At 37.9% G+C, this 23,944-nt stretch overlaps 1 protein-coding gene across 3 annotated transcripts in view; it reads left to right on the top strand.

Annotated features, from left to right (window-relative positions):
- The window catches only part of MYO1D (myosin ID), a 342,717-nt gene that overhangs the window by 76,936 nt on the left and 241,837 nt on the right, over positions 1–23,944 (top strand). For all 3 annotated transcript variants that reach the window (XM_012735561.3, XM_075994358.1, XM_020281188.2), the window contains exons 2-5: positions 17,643–17,851; positions 19,842–19,935; positions 22,322–22,487; positions 23,890–23,943. In XM_012735561.3, the coding sequence (XP_012591015.1) occupies positions 17,643–17,851; positions 19,842–19,935; positions 22,322–22,487; positions 23,890–23,943 (523 nt within the window). The remainder of the gene's footprint in view (positions 1–17,642; positions 17,852–19,841; positions 19,936–22,321; positions 22,488–23,889; position 23,944) is intronic.

The following is a 23,944-nucleotide window of genomic DNA, read 5'->3' as shown; positions in this document are numbered from 1 at the left end:
CTTTCATCTTTTATATCTTCTTTAAACCCTTCTAAATTCAGCTTCCTTTTCCTTACCCTAATACCTCATTCCCAAAATGAACAGCCATCACTGAGGGGCCCCAGTGAACAGCTTTTGATGTTTCCCTTGGGGATGCCATCTGACACTCTCCACTTCCCTTTAGGAGCTGTTGGCATCAGAGGAGTTACAGTATTACCAGATTAGCACCATGAAAGTTCCATATGTTTCCGGACATTCCTGACATTGAAATAGTGAGTGTGCCAGTTTAGCCTCCCTTGATCCTGTGAGGCTACTACTGTCCTCAATCCAAAAGTGAGGCCACCCCCATGACAGAAGCCCTGCACTGTTGAAGGAAAAAGGAAGGTAACCCTTCACTCTATCTTAGCCACAAGGAAAGATATAAGGTATAACAAAATAGAAACAAACACATCACCATCCCTCCTTAAAAGGCTAACTACTGGTGTTTCAGGCAATTTGGTTAAAAAAAAATACAATGAAGATGCAATAAAGATGTTCTACATTTTACAATGTCAACATATGAATAAATCACAGTGACATTATTTAGCTATGAAATGCTGGGTAATAATGACAGGAATGACAGGAATGAAGATCTAGCCCAAAACACAATGAAGCTTTCCTATTAATATGATACTATATTTTCTCTTTCAATCAACAATAAACAAAATTTCTCCAACATGGGGCTCAACACTTACATAGTTATTCCTTTTCGTCCATTCCATTTAAAAATGATTTCCTATTACAGTAGCCATTTGGCTTTTCTTTCTTTCTTTCTTTCTTTTTTTAAACATTTTTACCTTTTACCTTTTTTGCCTTCTTACCTATTTTTGCCATTTTTACCATTTTTTAAGGAAAAGATAAATTCCAGCCAAAAGAAAATGCCAAATGTAAGAAGTATAAGGATAATGTAAAATATAAGAAGTCTTAAAAGCTTTACAGGAGAAGATGTGGCCTTATGAATGTTACAGACTTCTGACAAGGAAAAGCCAAGGAGAGCCAGCAGACAAGGTCTCTGGCACTTCATTCATTCATTCATTCATTCAATAAATATTTTGGCTGGTTTTAAAATCCTCTGCTCAGTTCTATGGTGGCTGTTAGTTCACCCCAACAAAAACAATAGCCGAACAAGTAACTTAGGAGCATCTGGGAAACTTTCCAGTTTTCCTACTCATAAAATTCTTTCTGTAGTAGAAATAGATCCTCTTCCCAGGCCAATGAAAACTTTGCTTTGTAATTCAGATTTCTCCCAGCAGAGATGATGGTTAAATGATTGGCTTAATTGTGTCATGATTCCTTTCTTACCTGTAACTGGGCACATGATATCAACAAAAGAGAGTTTGGGAAGATTTTTTTATTAATATCTAGTAAACTGATGATTAGCAATATACATGAAAAATTCTAGGCAGGAGTAGGTACATAATAAAAGTTAGTTTAATGTGAATTTGTTTACTGAAGTTAAAAGAGGTATTGTCACAGTAAACTGATGTGAAAATGCTTCACTTGTTTGACTTTAACCATTTATTTCCCTTCAGGGTCTCTTGCCACAACTGCAATAGTTGCTTCTCATCCCTGGGGGATAAGTTCCAAGACTCCAGTGGATGCCTGAAATGAGGGATAGCACCAAACCCCATTTATACTATGTTTAGTCCTATGTATATATACCTATGATAAAGTTTAGTTTATACATTAGACACAGTAAGAGATTAACAGCAGTAATAATAAAATAGAATAATTATAACAATATATTATAATAAAAGTTATGTGCATGTGGTCTACTCCATCTCTCTCAAAATGTTTTAATATTTTTGGACCGTGGTTGTCCATGGATAACTGAAACCATGAAGAGTGAAACTGTGGATGAGGGGCGACTACTGCACAACCTAGCCAGTGCCCAAAAGCTGCCTGTCTGGCTGCCTGAAGATTTTCAATAACAACTAGGAAAACCTTTCTTTAAGTACATCACAGCCTCCATGTGTTATGAATATTGAAATAGGGAATTACAGTTTTTAAAAAGTGATGTATGCTGATAAGGTTTTGTGTCATTTACTAAATTAGGCATAATTACTAAAAAGTGTGATAGGGTAAACTGGTTAGGTTTCCTGTCATCCAGAGGCTCCCCATAGAGTGGAATACCTAAGTACAATGTAAGACAGAGAGGGTTCCTACCAGTATAAATTTCAGGGTGGGAAGAGCTAAGAATCCTAAGTTTATCTTTTTTGATCAAAGTTCTCAGATGTCTCTGGAAATTATTTTTTTTAAAAAACAGCATGTTCAGTACTGTAGTTTAGGTGGCTTATAATATTTTAAATGAGTAATTGTTATCATAAATCATATCACAATTCATAAAATTGTGTATTCCTTAAGCGCCCTTCATTTTCCTGAACAGTGTTGGCTTATAAATAAGTTAACTCCCCCATTCAAGACAAAACACAGTTAACTGCTTCCCCAGGCATGCCAAGTAGCCAAATGGCTACTGTAATGGAAAATCACTTTTAAATGGAATGGATGAAAAGAAATAACTATATAAATGTTGAGCCCCATGTTGGAGAAATTTTATTTGTTGTTGATTGAAAGATAAAATATAGTATCATATTAATAGGAAAGTTTCATTGTGTTTTAGGCTAGATCTTCATTCCTGTCATTATTGAACACCCAGCATTTCATAGCTAAATAATGTCACTGTGATTTATTCATATGCTGACATTGTAGAATGTAGAGCATCTTTATTATATATATATTTTTAACCAAATTGCCTGGGATACCAGTAGTTAGCCTTTTAAGGAGGACGGTGATGTGTTTGTTTTTATTTTCTTATACCAGGAAGATAGAATTGCTGAGTAAGTTGATATAATTAATTCAGTTAGTAAAAAATATTTTTTTAAATAGAACCCAGATATCACCTATCTATTTAACATTTTTCTGCTTTTTCATTGGGAACACATGGTCTCCTTGTAGTGTTTGCCTACCTGTGCTGGGTAAAGATTTCTGGTTGCCCTCTCTGCTCTTGTTGCTCTGTGTTTGCCATCCTCTGCATTGCTTACTTTGTATCCAGTGGATCAGTTTTAATTCAATTATGAGAGAAGGAAGAGTGAGAAGCATCTTCACTCAGATATCTCTCAGGTGTCTCAGCATAGCCTATCTGAATCCCAGTCACTTCCTACAATTTTGCTCTTCCTCTGCTGTCCCTGTCTTCATTAATGGAGCATCACACTCTATTAGTTGCTTATGTGAAATATCTTGACACACCTGCCTCTTTCTCACCTCTCACATCCAGTGAGTTATCTGGTCCAGTCAGTTTACCTGTGCTCTTTTTTTTTTTTTTTTTTTTAAGAGACTGATTGTCACTCTGTCGCCCAGGCTGGAGTGCAATTGTGTGATCACAGTTCACTGCAGCCTCAAACTCCTGGGCTGAAGTGATCCTTCTGCCTCAGCCTCCCTAGTAGCTAGGACCACAGGCCCACTACCATACCCAGTTCATTTTAAAAGTTTTTATAGAGACAGGGTCTCAATGTGCTGCTCAGGCTGGTCTCAAACTCCTGGCTTCAAGTGATCTTCCAGCCTTGGCCTCCCAAAGTGCCAGGATTACAGATGTGAGCCACTGTCCCCAGCCTCTGCCTCTACTCTTAAAGCCTATCTACTTCTCTGTCTCTAGACTGCTCCATCCCAACGAAAGCCCCAGTTATCCTTTCCTGGGACTGACCAGTAAGGTAGCTTCTCTAACTGGTTTATCAGCAGGCAACCAAAGAGAGCTTTCAAAAAAAGCAAATGTGATCAACACTTGAAACTTTGCCCTTGAGATAAAGTTTGAAACCCCTAAGATGCCTGCGAGGCCTTGCATATTCTGGCCCCTTGCTCTCTGCTGTGGTCTTATCATGTGCCCTGCTTTGGACTCCTCAGACACTTGTTCCTTCCCTCCACCAGTACAGTGCATGTTCTATTGGCTCTTCCCAGAGTTCCCATTTAGTGCTTGTCCTTATCATTACCCCCACGTGAAGGTAGAGATGGGTCTGCTGTTTAGTCCTCTGCCTGTGGCTCCCAGCAAATGCTTGGAACATGGGTCCTAGTAATGATTGGTTGAATGAACAGATGAATACAAATAAAATTAAAGATATCAATGACATTTGAAGTTAATATTTTTCTGCAAGGCATGTCTTAATATATAACGGAAATGTGTTTTGAAAAAACAAGCATTACCTAAAAAATGTATATATAAAAAACAAGTTTTTTCCATTGCAAAAAATAAAAGAAAGAAAAAAAGTTAAAAGGGTAAAATAATTCAATCCGACATCTCCTGATCACTTTTTCTGGCTAACTACCTTTTATGCTGCTCACATGAAGAGATGTTGAACTAGAAGGAGAAAACCAAGAGATGAACTCAAGAAGTCAGTAAAACCACCACCAGTGGCCCTAACTAGTTTTCTGCATCCTGTGGAAAGCCTAAACATTTTCATTGAGCGCTTTGGCTTTAGAGGGCCCTATGCTTTCCAGACATGCCGCCAAGCTGGATCACCATTAACCATGCTGGCAGCAGGAACCCTCGCTGTGATGTTCAACAGAAACGTAGCACAGAAGCTGCACACTGGACAATGGGACCTGCGTGGAAGAAAGATGTTTCCTGCCATTCTGATGACTTACAGTCATTGCTCATAATAAAACTAGGGCTTAGTATTACTGTGCTGCTACCATGCACCAGTGGTGTGCTGAGCACTTTAGGTGGAGTGTCTCATTTCTTATAACAATCCTGAGAGGGAGGTGTTACTGTCATCCCACCTTTCAGATGAGGAAAGTGAGGCACAGAGAGGTTAGATAGCTTACACATGATCATAGAGCTAGTTAGTGCTCATCCGCAGTCCAATTCCAGAGCCCACTTGTGTAATCAGTACACCCTTTCCTCTGCTGTCAGTGGGCCTGGGGATCCCCATATGCTACTTTGGTGGGCTGTGGTGATGCTTCTCAAGGGTTCTCTTCCAGGTTGTGAATGCTAGGCTTCAATATGTTAATAAAAGGTCAAAATAAAGCACCCATTCGAAATCATCTCAAGACAGTGTAAACCAAGAAGTGCCTAGAACTGTCCATGTGGAGATGGTATAGTCACATAAATAATTCAAATGTGAAGCAACATAATTTTTAGGAAGTCTTCTTTAAACCCTTCTACTCCTAAAGCTAGATTAGTAGCCTTCTCTAAGCTTCCATAGCATTCTTTGTGTCTTTGTTATTGCCTTAAATCTTTTCTGAAACAGCAGGAGTGGGTGAGTGTGTGTGTGTGTGTGTGTGTGTGTGTGTGTGTGTGTGTGTGTGTGTGTGTGTGAGAGAGAGAGAGAGAGAGAGAGAGGGAGAAAGAGACAGACAGGGGGAAATGAGAACAAGAAGGGAATGATAACTAAAAATTACCTAATTTTCAAACCCTCTATCATTGTGCTTAATCTGCAGTCAAATTCATGGCATTGTCTGTTTGTGTAAACTTTTGAATACAAAATAATACCACGTCTTATTCTTCTCAAGCTCTTGGCGTAGTGCCTGGCACATGGGCACTTACTAGTTACTCAGATGTTTATGCATGCACACAATCAGTAACTAGCAGAGCCAGGATTCAAACCCACGGCTCCAGGGCTGTGTGACTCTAAAGCTCATAATCTTTCCAACACATGGTCCCTACCCATCTCAGGAATGCACAGTCTAACAAAGGAGATAAAACTAATTGACTCCATCACATCAAGACCATGATTTTGCCAAAGGAAGCAGAAACAAGATGCTTTCAGTTTGGGGAAGGATTCTCATCTAAGAACTGGGAGGGTACACTGAACCTTATTGAAAGTTGGCAGTAACCTAATGAACATTGCAAAAGCTAGGGCGCATCAGTGAAGAAAGGGGTCAAAGTTTTGTGTACTTGAAAATAAAACTCTGCAATATAGGCTGTCCTTTTGAAGTGAGCCAGTATCAGTTGAAAACCTGCACCCAGGAAACAGAAACTCTCATACATTGTAAGTGAAATAATAAATTGGTATAATCTCTTTGGAGAATAATTTGGTAATAATTAATAAATTTAAATTGCACATATCCTTTGAACTAGAAATTTCAATTCTAGAAGCATATTCTACAGGTTTACTTATGCATACGCACAAAGAAATGTATACCATATATATATTTTTTTTTTTTTTTTTTGAGACAGAGTCTCACTTTCTTGCCCAGGCTAGAGTGAGTTGCGTGGAGTCAGCCTAGCTCACAGCAACCTCAAACTCCTGGGCTCAAGCAATCCTACTGACTCAGCCTCCTGAGTAGCTGGGACTACAGGCATGCGCCACCATGCCCGGCTAATTGTTTCTATATATATTAGTTGGCCAATTAATTTCTTTCTATTTATAGTAGAGACGGGGTGTCGCTGTTGCTCAGGCTGGTTTTGAACTCCTGACCTTGAGCAATCCTCCTGCCTCGGCTCCTCAGAATGCTAGGATTACAGATGTGAGCCACCGCACCTGACCTATACCATATATTTATACTTGTATTTTTCATAGTAATAAAAGATTGGTAATAACATAAATGTCCAATGATGACTGATTAAATATATTATTGTATATTCACCCATGAAATGGAATACTATGTAGGTGTAAAAAATTAGGCTTTTCTCTATCTACTTACATTGCCACAATAAATATTTTAGAGAAAGAAATTGCCATTCATGTTAAAAATTATATGTATCCATATGTTTGTGTATGCATAAACTATTTCTAGAAGAATTCACAGGAAATCAGCACAGTGGTTGCCTCTGAGGAGGGAACCTATTGAAAAATTGAGAGAGGTACTTTTCACTATCCATTTATATCTTTTGAGTCTTTTTTACTAAGAATCTATCTTGCTTAATCAAAATGAATAAATTAATAAATATTCATTTCTCTATATAAAGAGGCTTAGAAGTTGGATTTTTTTGTTAGCAATTTTCAGTTTGGATATAATTTCAAATTTACAGAAAAGTTGCAAGAATACTACAAGAAACCCCTTTTATTCTTTACCAATTGTTTACATTTTGCTCTATTTAGTTCTCAGTTTCTCTGTGTTTATATTTTCATGTATGCATGTAATTCTGTTTTTTAAACCATTTGAGAATAAATTGGAAATGTCATGCTCCTTTACCACTAAATAATTCAAGTTGTCTTTCTTAAGAACAGGGACATTTTCTTATACAACGACAGTACAATTATCAAAATCAGGAAATGTACTTTTTTTTTTTTTTTTTTTTTTGAGACAGAGTCTCACTTTGTTGCCCAGGCTAGAGTGAGTGCCGTGGCATCAGCCTGGCTCACAGCAACCTCAATCTCCTGGGCTCAGCGATCCTACTGTCTCAGCCTCCTGAGTAGCTGGGACTACAGGCATGCGCCACCATGCCCAGCTAATTTTTTGTATATATATTTTTAGTTGGTCAATTAATTTCTTTCTATTTTTGGTAGAGACAGGGTCTCGCTCAGGCTGGTTTCGAACTCCTGACCTTGAGCAATCCGCCCGCCTCAGCCTCCCAAAGTGCTAGGATTACAGGCGTGAGCCACCGCGCCCGGCCTAGGAAATGTACTTTTGACACAATTCTAGTATGTAATTCATAGCTCATGTTCAGATTTTGTCATTGTCCTATAATATCCTTCATAGTAATTTTCCCCCAGTCTAGGATTCAAACCAGGAGGTTGCTCTGCATTTAGTTGTCATGTCTCTTTAATTTCCTATAATATGAAATTTTATTCAGCCTTTCTTTGTTTTCTTGATTGTGCTCATTTTCAGTTATTTTGTAAAACGTCCTTCAGTTTAGGTTGTCTTATGTTCCTCCCGATTAGATTCAGGTCGTGTGTATTTGGCAGGATACCACAGAGTGATTGTTGTGTCTCTCTCACTGCATGCTCTGGGGAGGCACCGTTGTAGTTTGGGTTCCTAGCCTCATGGTTACAGGAGATAAGGCTCTCCTTCAGGGCACACCTAAAAGCTTATCTGGTCATTTATGCAGCTCTTGATCTGGGAGTTCAAATCCCAGACCTCATCCTTTTCTTTCACCACTTTGTCCAATGACATTAGGAGCAATCAGCTACCCTCATTATATTCATTAGATTTCCAGAAATGTTCAGAAGTACCATATGCATTGCCAGATCACACCACATAGACTATCAGTGCTGTCTTTACTACTGAAAAGAGTCAGCAACGTCTTCAATCAGATTAGAGAGCCAGTTCTGTAAACCCCAGAACCAATTCAGAAAACTCATCTTTAAAATTCTGTTCCTCCAGTACTCTCAGTACCAAAATCTTTATTAGTCTAGGTTCTCAAGAGAAACAGAATCACTCTCCAATTCTACATAGAGATACAGGTAAACATAGAGATATAGATATAAAGAGATTTACTATAAGGCATTGGCTCTTGCGATTATAGACACTGGGAGGTCCAAGATCTGCAGTTGGCAAGCTGGAGACCCAGGGGAGACAATGGCACGGTTCCAGTCTGAATCCAAAGACATGAGATCAAGGAGTGCTCTTAGTGTAAATTCCATTCCAAGTCGCAGTCCAAGGGCAGGAGAGGACTAACGTACCAGCTCAGAGAGTCAAGCAGAGAGAAAGAATTCTTTCTTACTTAGCCTTTTATTCTATTCAGGGACTTCAATAGATTGGATCGTGGCCACTCACCCTGGGGAGGGCAATCTGCTTTACTCAGTCTACCAATTCAAATACTACTGTCATCCCCAAACACCTTCCCAGACACACCCAGACATAATGTTTAATCAAATATGTGGGCATCCTGTGACCCAGTCAAGCTGGCACATGAAATTAACCATCATAGCCACTTATCTCAGTTTGTTCTAATATTGGTGATAACTAACTTGGAGCCCTTGGTTTAAGTGGTCACAAGGTTTATCTACTGTAAAGTTATCTTTCTCTTTGTAATCAATAAGTAATTTGTGGGGAGATACTTTGAGGCTATGTAAGTATCCTATTTCTTTTCTTTTCTTTCTTTCTTTTTTTTTTTTTTTTTTTGGAGACAGAGTCTTACTTTGTTGCCCAGGCTAAAGTGAGTACCGTGGCATCAGCCTAGCTCACAGCAACCTCAAACTCCTGGGCTCAAGCGATCCTACTGCCTCAGCCTCCCGAGTAGCTAGGACTACAGGCATGTGCCACCATGCTTGGGTAATTTTTTGTATATATATTTTTAGTTGGTCAATTAATTTGTTTCTATTTTTAGTAGAGATGGGGTCTTGCTCAGGCTGGTTTCGAACTCCTGACCTCAAGCAATCTGCCCACCTCGGCCTCCCAGAGTGCTAGGATTACAAGCATGAGCCACCAAGCCCGGCCTATCCTATTTCTCATCACACTTTAAACTACTGGTTTTAGCATTCATTGCTAATTTTTTAATTCATGTCATTCTTTCTATATTTATTCATTGACATTCTACCCTAAGGGAGAGCTTTTCCTTCTCTCTCCTTCATTTCTTTCTTTCTTTATTTCAGTACAGATTCATAGATTCTTATTTTATTCAGTGGATTATAATCTGTTACTGATACTAATTTAATGTGCATGTGGTCTGACATGGGTTCCAGTGAAAGCCCATTCAGTCTGGCTTGTGTCCTTTTGACATTCTTTGAGCACTTTCCTACTTTCTGTCTCAGCAAGATATTCCAGCATCATCTTGTGCATTCCCAAGGAGCTCTGAGTCCTTTTGTTAAGAAGAATGGTATCTACAAGCTGTCATATGGAAGTTATTGCTTCCCTAAGTGGACAGAGCTAGAAAACATGCGTGTGCATATATGCTCTTCCTCTCCCTTCTCTTTGCCCCCATATGCCGTGAGTTTATATTGATACTTCCAATTCCCATTCAACCCACGTATTTGGGGTTTTTTGTTTGGTTGGTTGGTTGGTTTTGGTTTTTTTTTTTTGAGACAGAGTCTCACTCTGTTGCCCGGACTAGTCCGTGGTGTCAGCCTAGCTCACAGCAACCTCAAACTCCTGGGCTCAAGCAATCCTTCTGCCTCAGCCTCCCGAGTAGCTGGGACTACAGGCATGCGCCACCATGCCCAGCTAATTTTTTCTATATATATTTTTAGTTGGCCAATTAATTTCTTTCTATTTTTAGTAGAGACGGGGTCTCACTCTTGCTCAGGCTGGTTTCGAACTCCTGACCTTGGGCAATCCACCTGCCTTGGCCTCTCAGAATGCTAGGATTACAGGCGTGAGCCACCGCGCCCAGCCTCAACCCACGTATTTTGTAACCTTCTTCTGCAACAGTGAAAAACATATCTCAGAGGTTGAGTTGGAGTAGGCACTATTTAATTTTATTTTTCTGGAATAAAAATTGCTATTTATATTTAGATTATGTGAAGTTACTCACATAAAGAGAAAAATATTTTCTATCAGATATCTTGCTGTATTTTATCTGCCACCCCCATTCCACTTTTGAAAGTCATAGGGTCACAAAAAAAAGAAAGAAAAAGTGAAAGTAACTATATAAATAGGAAAAAAAATGGTAATGATGGTAGGTGATTTAAGGTTTTCCACATCTGATAGCCTGAATTTTATCTATTACATACAAAACAATTTTCTGAGAGAGTGGAGGTGGGCTCAAGGGACTCATTCATTCATTCCTTAATGTTTTTTTCATTCATCAAATACTTAATCATCTCCTACTAAGTGCCATGCCCTGTATATTGCATGCTGACAGTAAAACAATGGACAAGATTGATATGGTCTCTATTCCCCTGGAGACAGACAATAAACAAGTAAACAAAAAACCACTTGTGATTGTTACTGCAAAGGAAACAAACATGTGTGGGATGATGGGGGAGGGGAGGAATTGAGATGGGGAAAGAACTCGTATTCCATCCCAGAGCACACAGTGGTCAGAGCGATGGCATGAGATGAGCCAACATTTGGGTGTCAGAGTGGCTCAAGATTGAGGCTTTCTGTTGAAAAGATTTAAGGCTAGGAATGTACAGTAAGGTTTCTATTTTAAGATCTCACTACTGTGTAAGAGAATGGATTGAAAGGGGGTTGAGGGTGGTATGAGCAGACTAATTAACTGTCTGCCAGGCACAATGGCTCACACCTGTAATCCCAGCACTTTGTGGGAGGCTGAGATGGGAGGATTGCCTGAGGCTAGGAGTTTGAGACCAGCCTGGGCAACAGAGAGAGCCTCCATCTCTCAAAAAAAAGCATGGTGACCTGTGCCTATAGTCCCAGCTACATGGGAGACTAAGGCAGGAGTATAGCTTGGGCCCAGGAGTTCAAGGTTACAGTAGGCTGTGATGGCACCACTGACCACTGCACTGCACCCTGGGCAGTAGAGCAAGACCCTGTCTCTTCAAAAAAAAAAAAAAGATATTTCATATTTTTGCTAACACTGTTCACTGGCGAAACTCTTGATGTATGGGTGAAGAAATATATCTTAGTATTGATTCGATCTCCATTTCTTTAACTATAAGGAAGAATGAGACGTATTGTCATGGAATTTATTTTGGTGTAACTAGTTGTATTCCTAGGGTTGCTGTAACAAATCACCACAAACTGGGGAGCTTAAAACAAATAAGTTTATTGTCTCACAGTTCTGAAAGCTAAGAAGTCCAAATTCAAGGGGTCAGCAGAGGCAGGCTCCCCCTGAAACCTGCAGAAGACAAATCCTTCATTGCTTCTTCCAGCGGCTGGTGGTGGTCACCAGTCCTTGGTGTTCCCTGGCTTGTAGCTGTGTTCCTCTGGTTTCTTCCTGCTGTCATATAATCATATAATGTTCTCTCAGTCTGTCTGTATGGGGTATTTTCCTCTTTTTACTATGATACCCGTCATATTGGATGAGTATATGGATATGGTGAGTATCCATATAATAAAGGATAAGGATATAATATGGATATTATTATCATTTCATTTTGCTTTTCTCTACCTTTTTTTCTTGTCTCTATTTTCAGCAGTATCCGTTCTCCTCTTTATGTCTTTTAATGTGATCTTCTTTGCTGTAGGTTTTTTTTTTTTCTTCCATTTTTTTCTTGGGCGTTACCAGCCTATGTCATTGAAAAAAAATGATTTTAAACAGATTTTACTTTTTTTAAAAGCTATTTTCTTTGATATCTTGTTTCAGAGGGCCATATTTTCTTTACATTCTTTGCTTTCATACATAAATATTTTTTCATAATTTTTATGCATTATGACATACTTCTTTTTGGTGGATATTCTTGATCTGCCTTTTTTATTGTCTGTCAGATTCTTTGCCTGCTTTTTTCTTGAAACATTTTATCATAGGTCCCATTCTAGTTCACTTCTCATTACTGTCATCTTTGAATAGGTGTAGTTAACTGCGGGGTCAGCTAGCTACTACTGAGCGAATATGCACTGAATTTGGTGGTCTGCTCACCCTTCATTTTCTCCCCGTGCATGATCCTGAACTGGCAGGAAGCTTGCCTCACTAGCAAGCAAGTCCCCGAGAGACATGCATGCCTGAGACTCCTGGGGTGTCTTTTAGCATTGCCTCTTTCATTGATCAAGATGATCTGCTGCAGAGCAGTTGCACCTACTTTTTCTCTCTTACCTCACCATTCTGACAGCCTGCTTTTTGAAAAAATGTAATTTATACTCATTTCTGCGTTTAACCCCACCTTGCTGCTAGCTGAAGTGTCAAATGGAACTAATTTTGTTCCAAAGCCACCTGCATGCAGAGACCCTGCCGTTCTTAGCAAAAGATGTTTGGTTGGCTACTCAAAAACTGCGACCTACTTTTGGAGAACTCTGCTCCAGTGCCAGAGATTTGCAGAGGCATACGCTCTTAGGCACCTTCAACTAGGTCTGGTTTTTATAGCATTCCACAGTCTTTCTTCAGAGAGTGTGTTTCAGAGTTGTCACTAATTTTCTGTTTCATAATAGATGTTTTTTTTTTTCCTGTTTTTGTTTTGTTGTTCTCCCTGTTGATTTTCAGGGGGTAGAATAGAGCCAAGGCATCATTACTCTTCTTATATGGGAGTCCCTTGGATGGTATTTGAAGTTGATACTAGACTCAACCCTAGAAAACTTAAAAATTTAGAGATCAGGAGAAAATGAGACTGAGAAGGGAAAACCAGAGAAGTGGGAGGAAAACCAGAGAATGTAGCTGCACAGAAGCCGAGGAAAGAATGTGTCGAGGGAATGGGAGTCAGTGTCAGATGCTGCTGAGAAACTAGATAAAATGAGGACAGAAAATCAACTGATGAATTTAGCAATTTCATTGGGAACTTACTTTGGGAAGTTTTATCAAGATTTATGGAAGTGCAGAAGTGGAAACCAGACAAAATTTGGTTGAGGAGATAATAAAAGGGGGAAAAAATGGCATGTGTAGGTGGACATCTCTCCTGAGAAATATGGATGTTCATAGCAAATTAAGATTTCATTTGCATTAAAAAGGGAAGGAAGACAGGCTTAGTGTGGTTAAGTAAGACCTATTCAGAAAGTATATGTTCCTCATGAAATAAATGAGTAATACTTATATATGAATAAAGATTTTATTAAATACAATACCTAGTAGACCGTTCACAGGGAACTTCCTCCTGATTATAATTGATTCCATATATTTCACAAAGCCAACCAAGGGTAACACTGAATTCTGTTAGTGGGTGAATCTAACTTAGGTGCATCAAGAGTACATTTGAAATACAGTCATCTGAAATAAATTCCTTTTTCTCTTCTGCCTAGCTCAAAGTTAAATATCTTTTTGTCCTTTCTGTTCAGTAAGTCTCAAATGGAAATAACTCGAGTTTCTCTTTCCTCATTTCTACCATCACTCCCTCATTGAGCACCTTATTGACCTCTTTATCTTGTTTCCAGACACTTCAAATTTAAATTTCCTCAGCCTGGGTTTCAAAACTCACCATATCATATGAAATCTGAGTCTGTCGTACTTTCCCAGCTGCTCCCCAATATCCCCAACACGAGGTTTCTCCTCTGGCCGGGCCTGCCGCCCTGCCTTGTCTCATACTTCTCTGGAGGGCTGTGCACATAGTCTGCCCATGACTGATCTGAAGGAGCCGCTTGCATCTTGACTTCTCATTGTAGGTGGTCTTGTATATAAGTGACATGTGCAAATTTACAAAACTACATTTTTTTAAACAAAATAACGTTTCAGAATTCATGTACAATGAACTGTTGTTCTGCAAAGGCATTGCCTTTATATATTCTTCATTGCTACTCATTAATTCAAAACTTTTAAAAACTTATTTGTTGCATTTAGAAGCCAATGAAAATATCTGACCCTTTCAATAAATATTTTTAAGCTTCTTAAGGAAATTAAGTTTTAAGAAATCAATTGCTATTAACCTATTTTAACCATTTGGGAAGTTCAAGGAGAAAAAAGTAAACAGAGTAAAGACTGTAAAACTGGTGTTGGAGATAGGGTATCAAGAATGACTTCATAGAGGAACTGGTGCTTAGGAGAATGAGTGGGAATCTGGAGAGCACATGGGGGAAGAATGGATGGGGAAAAGGTATTACAGGCAGAATGAATCTCATGTGCAAAACCATGAAGGCATGGAGCCCTTGGGAACTGTCAATAGCTCATTAATGTGAGAGCAAGAGTCACAGAGACAGAGATGGAGGAAGGTTTTGGTGGGTGGAAGTGGTGTCGGTAGATAGAAGTCAAGCAAAGAGAAGCCTGGAAGCCAGACCCTATGTACCCTGTTTGTACATTACTCTTAAGGTTCCTCATTCAAAGGGGTTTGTTGTGATAATCCTTTCCACTATAGTACATATTTTTATTATCTTCACTATCATACTATGCTGTTATTATTTATTTACAATACATATTTATTTACAATACTTCCCTGTTCTTTTCTACCTTTAAAAAAACGTCAGGGTTAGGCCCAGGGTCTGACACAAAATGGATATTGAATAAATATTTGAAAATGAATTATGAAAGTTTGTCGTAAAAGGTTTGCACACGGAGGTCATAGAAACACCTTCCTTGGTCTGGTGTAAGAGATGGTGTCACTCCATTTGTCATCAAGGATAATCACTGCAGTTCCTTTTAGAGGCAAACAGCGCATGTGCCTACATTACCTTAGTGCTTACTTTCCAGAGTAAATGGAAAGCTTGAGTTGATGTTAAAGTGTATACTGGCACCATCTAGTGGTGATCTTAAGACCTAACCAAATTGAAAGTTTCATATTTGATAACCAAAGTTAGAATTTCAAACAAAGTAAGCTTCTAATGTTTTGTAACTTGCTGAAGCATTGCATTTATTATCATATTTCATTGAACCTTTTTCACTATCTTAAAGTTAATAGTTATGCATTCAATTATTTTACATATACATGTATTTTAGTTGTATTTTACAAACATAGTGCCTAGAGGTTTTGATAAACAAAATATTTAATATTTTACTTGAAATAAAATGGAATTTTGGATAAAAATGATCTATTAATGGTTCCAAAAATTACCCATTGAGAAAGAAAGTACATTATTGGAGAAACCTGGAAACAGAATAATATTTTAATTTCATACATTATTTTCTGTGTCTGTTAGTCACAGAGTTCCAGGCTCATGAAGTCATTTTTTTCTAATGTCCTTCTGTGGCTTTTCTTATTTTTTCCTATTTGGAAAGCATTTTTTAAAACTAAAGAATCTTATTCTTTTAATTTTTTTCCTTGGAGGTACCTATTGAGCATGTACTGCAAATTTGCAGGTTAAGCCAGAAAGACCTGGGTGGCGAATCTTAGCTTTTTATTATTTTTGTGGGTCTTTGAACATGTGTTATGTAGATACTTTGTTTGTGCCTTGTAGTTGACTGACAGCTGAGGCAGGGATCAGATTATGATCATTGAATTCATTCCTCACATGTAGGGGTGGTGATCTCAGTAGCAATTATTAATAAGATAAAAACATTTATTAAAAATCTCCTTCATGTATAACATAATCAGAAGCATAGGATTAATTGCCCTTTTTTTAAAAAAGTACTTACCCAATGCTAGATGGCTAGAGGTATAATTATCAACATTTTACAGGTGAAGAAGCTGAAACATGTGGACAGTAAGTAGATTTCACAGGTTTCACTGCTATTAAGTTTGCAGTGTGCACATTCAGATCCATATGTGAAGGACTCCAAATCAGTGCTCTTAGCTACCATATAAACTTTCTAACAATTGAGAGGATGCATAGAATGCTACGATACAAAAATACACAGAAAGCTTAAAAGGGGTTAATACTCTTATTTAAATACATACTAACTACTTGATAAAAATCTTGGTTTTAATTTATTATTGACATTATCAGCTTCTGTTTGTTTCCATTCCTAATTATAGCTGACAGCCTTCATTCCAGCCTTAAATTCCCAGGAAGTTTAAAATTCTTGCCTGTTGGTCCCAAATGCTTAGTTCCTTCTCCTGCCCCACTGGCCATGCAGCAAGTATGCTTGGAGATATGCTGTCTTTGGACCAGCATTTTGCCAGTCTGGGTACTTCCTTTGTTCAACTTTTGGAAATGAGATATACCTGTGCTTCTTGGCAGGTGCAGCTTGTTGGTGGCAACTGTTTGTTGTGTAGAAGCATCCAAGCTCTGGGACACATATGTTTATATGTGTGGATTACTGTGTAAATAGGGGATATATGTGGGTTTTCTAAATTTTATATTTCATTTTTTCTTTGGAAACATAAGTACATAAATGTGCATGATTGCAGTCATATTATATATAATGGGGCTTTTTACTCTTTTTTTGGTGTCCTGTGGTCTCTTCTCACCTGTCTACCACATGGCCTTCTTCCTCATTTCCCTCCAACCACATCACCCTACTGTGTATATAAAAAGATGCATAAATCATAACATATATTCTTACATGTTTTTCCATGTATACATATTCATTTATAAAATATGTCCATGTACAGATGTACATACAAATACATATATGAGGTAGATTTTTTTAACCTTAGTTTTATGGGGGGAAGAAGAGATTGTATTGTATATACTTAAAAAATGCACATACCTTTCAACCAGTTCTCATTCCTAAGAATCTATCCCACAGAAATAAAAGCATCAGTCTATAATATTATATATCAAGAGTGTTTCTTGTAGTATTATGGAATCATTAAATAAATAATGATGTATCTACATGATGAGATTTTAGGCAGTCATTAAAAAAATTAATTTGATTTATACCAGAAGTGTCTCCTCTACCATTCTCTCTGTTACAAGTTCAGTTGTTTTTATTCATTTGCTGACGTTTTAGAGAGGTTCTAAGAGGAAGAAGAAATAAATGTATGTGGACAGTCCTCTTTATAATTGAAAATCTAAGTAGATTTCAAGACCTGCGTTAACTTCTGTTTCTTTTCCTCCTTACAGCTCTGATGTTGTCTTCAACTATTTTTAGTTTTTCCCTCTTCTTACCCTTCTTTATTTTGGGAACAAGAAACTCCCAGCCTCCAACGAGTTGAAGTCTTCCTTCTTTTCCTGGCTTTTAACCCCTATTGATATTTTCTACCATCTGCATCTGAAGGGGCACAGCCTCAAATACTGTGTCCAAAAGTTGACTCAGAACCAGTGAAATGTCATTTCAGAAATTGTCCCTGGGATAGTTGGACTGGCTTGGAAATAAGATACTCATAGGAGAAAAATAGCTTTTCTCTATAACCACAGCTACTTCCTCCTTTTCTTTTGCTTCTGTGCAGATTTGAAAAGGGACGCATCTACACGTTCATTGGAGAAGTCGTCGTTTCTGTGAATCCTTACAAGTTGTTGAACATCTATGGAAGAGACACAATCGAGCAGTATAAAGGACGTGAACTGTATGAGAGACCCCCTCATCTCTTTGCTATCGCTGATGCTGCTTACAAGGCTATGAAGAGGCGATCAAAAGACACCTGTATTGTGATATCAGGTATTTGGAGGGGGTCCCCTGTATTTCCAAGGTCAGTGTGTTTAACTTATTTGGTACTCAAGGATCCAAACAATTAAGTCTTGTTTTAAGGTTGGAAACCTGAGCAGTTTCATAGGAGAGAAAAAAATAGTGAACATTAAATGCCAAAATATTAAAATAATTTCTGATCACCCTCTAGTCTTGGTTCATTAACAAATACATCTTACACTTGGATGACTCCTGGCCAGTTTGTAGACTAAGCTGACATAGAAAATGCTTTCTCCTATCTCAAACACATAAACGTACTAGGTGAAACATGACAAAAATTATTTTAAAAAATAGCAGAGTGAAAGCAAGAAAATTAAATTCTGAGGTGCCAAAAATGAAGAAAGAATACAAAATCAGACTGTTGCATGGGAGCTCGTGTTGCAGAGCCTACAGACGCATGGGGACCAGAGATGTTGAGAGCTGAGGGCCCAATCTTTAAATCCCAGAGGAGGGTAATAGGCTACAGACCCTGTGCACCTGAGAACTGGAGCTGAACTGTCTACGTAAAGTTGAGACCTTCAGGGAATCTCATGTAGTGACATGGGACAAGAAGAATATCTGCCCACTGACCTAGGATGGCTGCTCCCAAACCGTGGGAATTTCCTTTGGTGCTAATGATACCTCACATTTGCATTAGTGGTTTTATGCTTTTTAAAACGCTTTTATGATCATTATTCCATTTTGGTTATCAAAACAACTCTCTGAGTGGTATGTAGAACAGTTATTTTTCTACTTTATAGATAAGAATATTAAAGGTCAGAGGAATTAAGTAACTTTACTTAGTGTTGGAGCTAGAGAAGTATATCCTAGGGCTACATTTTGTTGAGACAAATTACAAGAACAGTATTGCTGGGTTTTAAAAGGGGAGAAAGAAAGCAATTATATATGTGTGTAAAATAAAAGCAAAAATCTCATCCCCTTGAATACCTCATTCCCTCCCAAATTCCAGCAGTAACAGCTGTTAACAGTTTAGTGTTTATCCTTTTATACATTTTCTTTGTAAGTATAAATACATATAGTCACAAATGCATGTGTAATTATATTATAAATGTATAATTATATTATAGAATATATTATGCCTGCTATTATATAGCTTGTTTTTCCATTTAACAATATATAGTGGACATCTTTTCATTAGAATGCCTAGAGAGCTAGTGCATTCTCTTTAACAATTATGTATGTTCCATTAAGTAATGAAATCATGATTTATTTACATAATTTTCTACTGATGGGCATATTATTTTCAGATTTTAACTATGACATACAGTGTAATCTATAAAAATATTTTTAAAACCTTTGACTATTATTATTATTCATATTAGTATTTTTTAGTATTCCTTAGGAGCAATTTCTATATGTGGAATTTTGGGGTCAGAAAGAATAAACACTTAAAATTTTTGATAGATACTTCTAAATTGCTCCCTTCCTCTCACCAATTATACCAATTGTCAATCTTTTTCTGTGATACCGTGTGGCTGGAGTTTGCTGGTTTTTTTCACTAAAGCTTCTCTAAAGTTTTAAAAGAATTGTTTTATCCCCTTTAAGATTAAAAGAAATGCTACTATAGAAAATAAGGTTATATGACCTTAGCTGTATCCACTGTTTGAATCACTCTCTTATTTCTTTTCTGCTAGACTTAAGAGTCACTGCCAAGTACTAAAACTTCAGCCTTAGTTTATCACATTTTATCTTCTGATATTTTTTACCTGAGTAAATCTTGATTTGCAATCTACTCATTATTTTACTTTTATAATAGTTTTATGTTTTTCAACATAGTCAGATCTGTTAGCACCAATACTATTTCAAGGCAGGATGAAATAACTCAAAAAAGCAAAATATCTGAATGCAACACAAGGGATTTTAAATAAATAAGCAACATCCAAACTCTAAATTATTCTATTAAAAATTAGTTTACTCTTAATTTAAATTATAACATTAATCCCTGTGCAATTTTTCCCCCTAGGGGAAAGTGGAGCTGGTAAAACAGAAGCCAGTAAGTACATCATGCAGTACATTGCGGCCATCACCAACCCTGGTCAGAGAGCAGAGGTTGAAAGGTAAGGGCAATCTAATAATGGGGAGAAATTCTAATTGGAGCTTCTTTCTCTTTCGCTCTCTCTTTCTCTCTTTTTTTAAGAGACAGGGTCTCCATTCTGCCACCCAGCCTGGAGTACAGTGGTATGATCATAGCTTACTGTAACCTTCAACTCCTGGGCTCAGGTGATCCTCTTACTAGCCTCCCAAGTAGCTGGGACTATAGGCACAGGCCACCATGTCTGGCTAATATTTTTTTATTTTTTTTAGAGATGGGATATTGCTACCTTGCCCAGGCTAGTCTCGAACTCCTGGCCTCAAATGATACGCTCACCCCAGCCTCCCAAAGTGCTGGGATTACAAGTGTGAGCCACCATCCTGGCCATCTTCTATATAGACATGACTAGGCCTAAACTCTGATATATGTCCAGCATTTTGATGATTAAACTACTCTGATTATCTTATTGTGTATTGTCTCTGTACTTTTACTTATGTCACTATACCTATACCTATACCTTTCTAGATTTGTTTTTTTTTTTTTTGTTTGTTTGTTTGTTTGTTTTTTTGAGACAGAGTCTCGCTTTGTTGCCCAGGCTAGAGTGAGTGCCATGGCATCAGCCTCGCTCACAGCAACCTCAAACTCCTGGGCTCAAGCGATCCTCCTGCCTCAACCTCCCAAGTAGCTGGGACTACAGGCATGTGCCACCATGCCCGGCTAATTTTTTCTATATATATTAGTTGGCCAATTAATTTCTTTCTATTTATAGTAGAGACGGGGTCTCGCTCTTGCTCAGGCTGGTCTCGAACTCCTGACCTCGAGCAATCCTCCCGCCTCGGCCTCCCAGAGTGCTAGGATTACAGGCGTGAGCCACCGCGCCCGGCCTAGATTTGTTTTTAATAGAAAAATACTATTATGGGAATCTTTGCCTAATTATAAGATAAAAAAATTACTCCGAAACAGGTAAAAGTGTCCCCATTCTGGTTTATAACTACTGCCTTAGATATGGCCAGCAGAGCCTTTATAATTTACACTGGTGGGTTTTATTGTTCAAGCTCTCACATGTTCTTGTTCTTTTGGCCACATTGAGTAAAGCGGGAATCTGGAAAGTAGACCCATGCCTTCCCATCGTCATTACAACCAGAAGCTACTATACTGGAAGTTCTAAAAAGATTCATTTTCCAAAAGGGTTTTATGCCATACCATGCTGCTGCTCGCAATACGATGAGCAAGGAAGCTGGTCTGTACTGTAAGGGCCCAGCATTTAGGACAGTGCCGGCACATGGTGTCTGCTTAATAAATACATAAGGAATGAATGAATGAGTTTAAAAAAACATGTGGCTATAAAGCAATATGGCTTGACTTTCTTACGCAGTGTGGCTTTCTTGAAGAGAAAAAAAGTATTTTCCAAAGCTTGGTATTAATTTACTGAAGAGTCATACCTCATCTACACATGACAACCTTCAGTTTTATAAATAGAAAGAAAGGATGCTGGGTTGAAGTGAATGAAGAGAATTTAGACTATGCTACCCTATGTGGGCTTTCTAATTTTCATCATAATTGGGCTGGATTGTGAGGGTGAAGGAGGCATTTTTCTTGATTGTAGCATATCCCTGCTTCTGACTCTGACTTTGCCATCTAACTTGATAAAGACAAGGATACGAGTAAGTTTTCTTAATTTCCTTAGAAGTTCAGGAAAGTAACTAGCCGAGAAGTAAATTAATTTTATTTCCAGTAGAGTAAGGTATATGCAAATTTACTCATCTTTCTCAAGCATATCTTACTGTAAGCAGTTTTCTTCCCCACCCCATACACAATTTTTTTTTTAAGAGACAGGGGTCTCACTCTGTCACCCAGGATGGAGTGCAGTGGCATGATCATATATAGCCCACTGTAACCTCCAAGTCCTGAGCTCAAGCAATCCTCCAGCTTCAGTGCCAGCCCTCACCCCACCACCCCAAGTAGCTAGAATTACAGGCATGTGCCACCACATGCACCCTACTTTCTCTTCAGATATTTAAACATTTACTAACTAACACAGGTATGTGTACACTCACATGTACCCCCCCACACACACACACACAAGCACACACAAGGATCCTGCAATGCTTATTATTTTGGAACTTGATTAACTTCATTAATATATTCTAGACATCTTTCCATGTCAGTACATATTGATGTACCTCATTCTTTGAAGCACCTGTATAGTGTTTCACTATATTGGGAAACAAAAATTTATTTTTATCTGTTCACCCTGGTGGACATTTGTTTGTATTTTGTTGATGTTACAAACAATGCTGCAGTCAGCATCTTTGTATAAATGTTTGCATGTGTTGTAGCAAACTCCAGTTTTTTAAAAGTCCTAGTCTCTAAATCTTTTACTAATGACTTTCATTTATCTGTATTAAAAGAGTGAAGAATATGTTGCTTAAGTCCAACTGTGTTTTGGAAGCTTTTGGAAATGCCAAAACCAACCGTAATGACAACTCAAGCAGGTTTGGAAAATACATGGATATCAACTTTGATTTCAAGGGGGACCCTATTGGTGGACACATCAATAACTACTTATTGGAGAAGGTAAAATGTGCTTAATTTCTGAGGGTAATGTTTATATGTACTGAATGTTTTAAAAAATTATATTTATAGAATATTTTTATTGCTTCAAAGTAGCTTTTAATCGTATTCTGCTTCCTTGATTCACTTTCTATGATAAGATATTCTCCTCTTGTGTTCTTGTATGAGCACTTACAATATCAAGTTGGAAAAACTTGTAGATACAGATTTAAGTATATATGTGTGTGCGGGGGAGGGGGTGCTGGTATGAGTGTGTGCCAACTTCTGGGTAAGGTTTAACCAAAAACTAATCTTGGACTAATTAGTCCTCATCTTTTTATACATCACCATCTTTAATACATTTTAATTTTAATTTGATATCTCATTTTCCTCTAGTTTCTATTTGTTCACTGCTCTGTAGTAACATATATGTATGTTATACTCTTACATCCTCATCATAAAGAATACTATGTTTGGTCAGTGAAAATTTAGAATATGTTTTTATCTGCCTATATGAATGTTAAGCCCAATTTATAGAAGATTCCCATTGAAACTTTCCTCTTGGGACTGCCAGAGAGGGTTGTGTCCTAACACATCTTGATTATCATGACTACAAGGGAGCACATAGAGTTCATCTACCTGATTGTTACAGTTAAGCTTGTGCTTTGCAGAGTTAAGTCTGCACCTTGAATTGTACTCACATCTAAGCTGACATACATTCTCAGGCGAGGGTTCCCCATCCCAATTATGCTATAGCATCCTTTATGGCAGTATAATGCAACATAATCTTTATTTTTGTTTGTTATATTGAAGTGAGACTGTCAAGGAAATAAGCATGTTATCAGAGTCAGTTGAAAAATGACAGGAAATGCCAGATACCATTAGTCTTTTTTCCAAAATGTTTCATGGATTCACTTTTATGTACATATTCAATCAAAAGGATCCTTTTGAATAAGCACACATTTTGAGTCTTCTCCTCATAGCAGTCTTTTTGGAACCATCTAAGGCCAAGGTCCTTATGGATAATCTTGCTCAACTGATTCTATTACAGGATATGAAGCATTGCTCTTTGAAATGTCAGCAGATGTTGGACAAGGGAATGTTGAGAATAGTCTTCCCTAGGCATTCCTTCCTATTCTCACCACGTCTAATCTTTACTCTCCACCAAATTCCATCTTGAAGCTCCAGGTTAAAAAAAAAATTCAAAATTGTTTCATTCTTTAGAAAGTTTAGCGATCTCTGTTTTAAGCAGTAAAAAGACTTATCAAAAAGTTGCACAGGAAAGCCCATAGAGAAGACCTAGTGTTAGATGAGTCTTTAGGGTATTTAAATGCACTGTAGATACAGGATTCCCTGAGAAAGTGACTTCCATTTTATTTTAGGGGCACATTTTCAGGTTAACCATTTTAATGTGTTTTTTTCTTAGTCTCGAGTGATTGTGCAACAGCCAGGGGAAAGAAGCTTTCATTCTTTCTATCAGG

Source organism: Microcebus murinus, chromosome 18, assembly GCF_040939455.1.
Source record: "Microcebus murinus isolate Inina chromosome 18, M.murinus_Inina_mat1.0, whole genome shotgun sequence".
Classification (NCBI taxonomy): domain Eukaryota; kingdom Metazoa; phylum Chordata; class Mammalia; order Primates; family Cheirogaleidae; genus Microcebus; species Microcebus murinus.
Note: the sequence above shows the minus strand (reverse complement) of the source record. Positions and strands in the feature narration are given on the sequence as shown.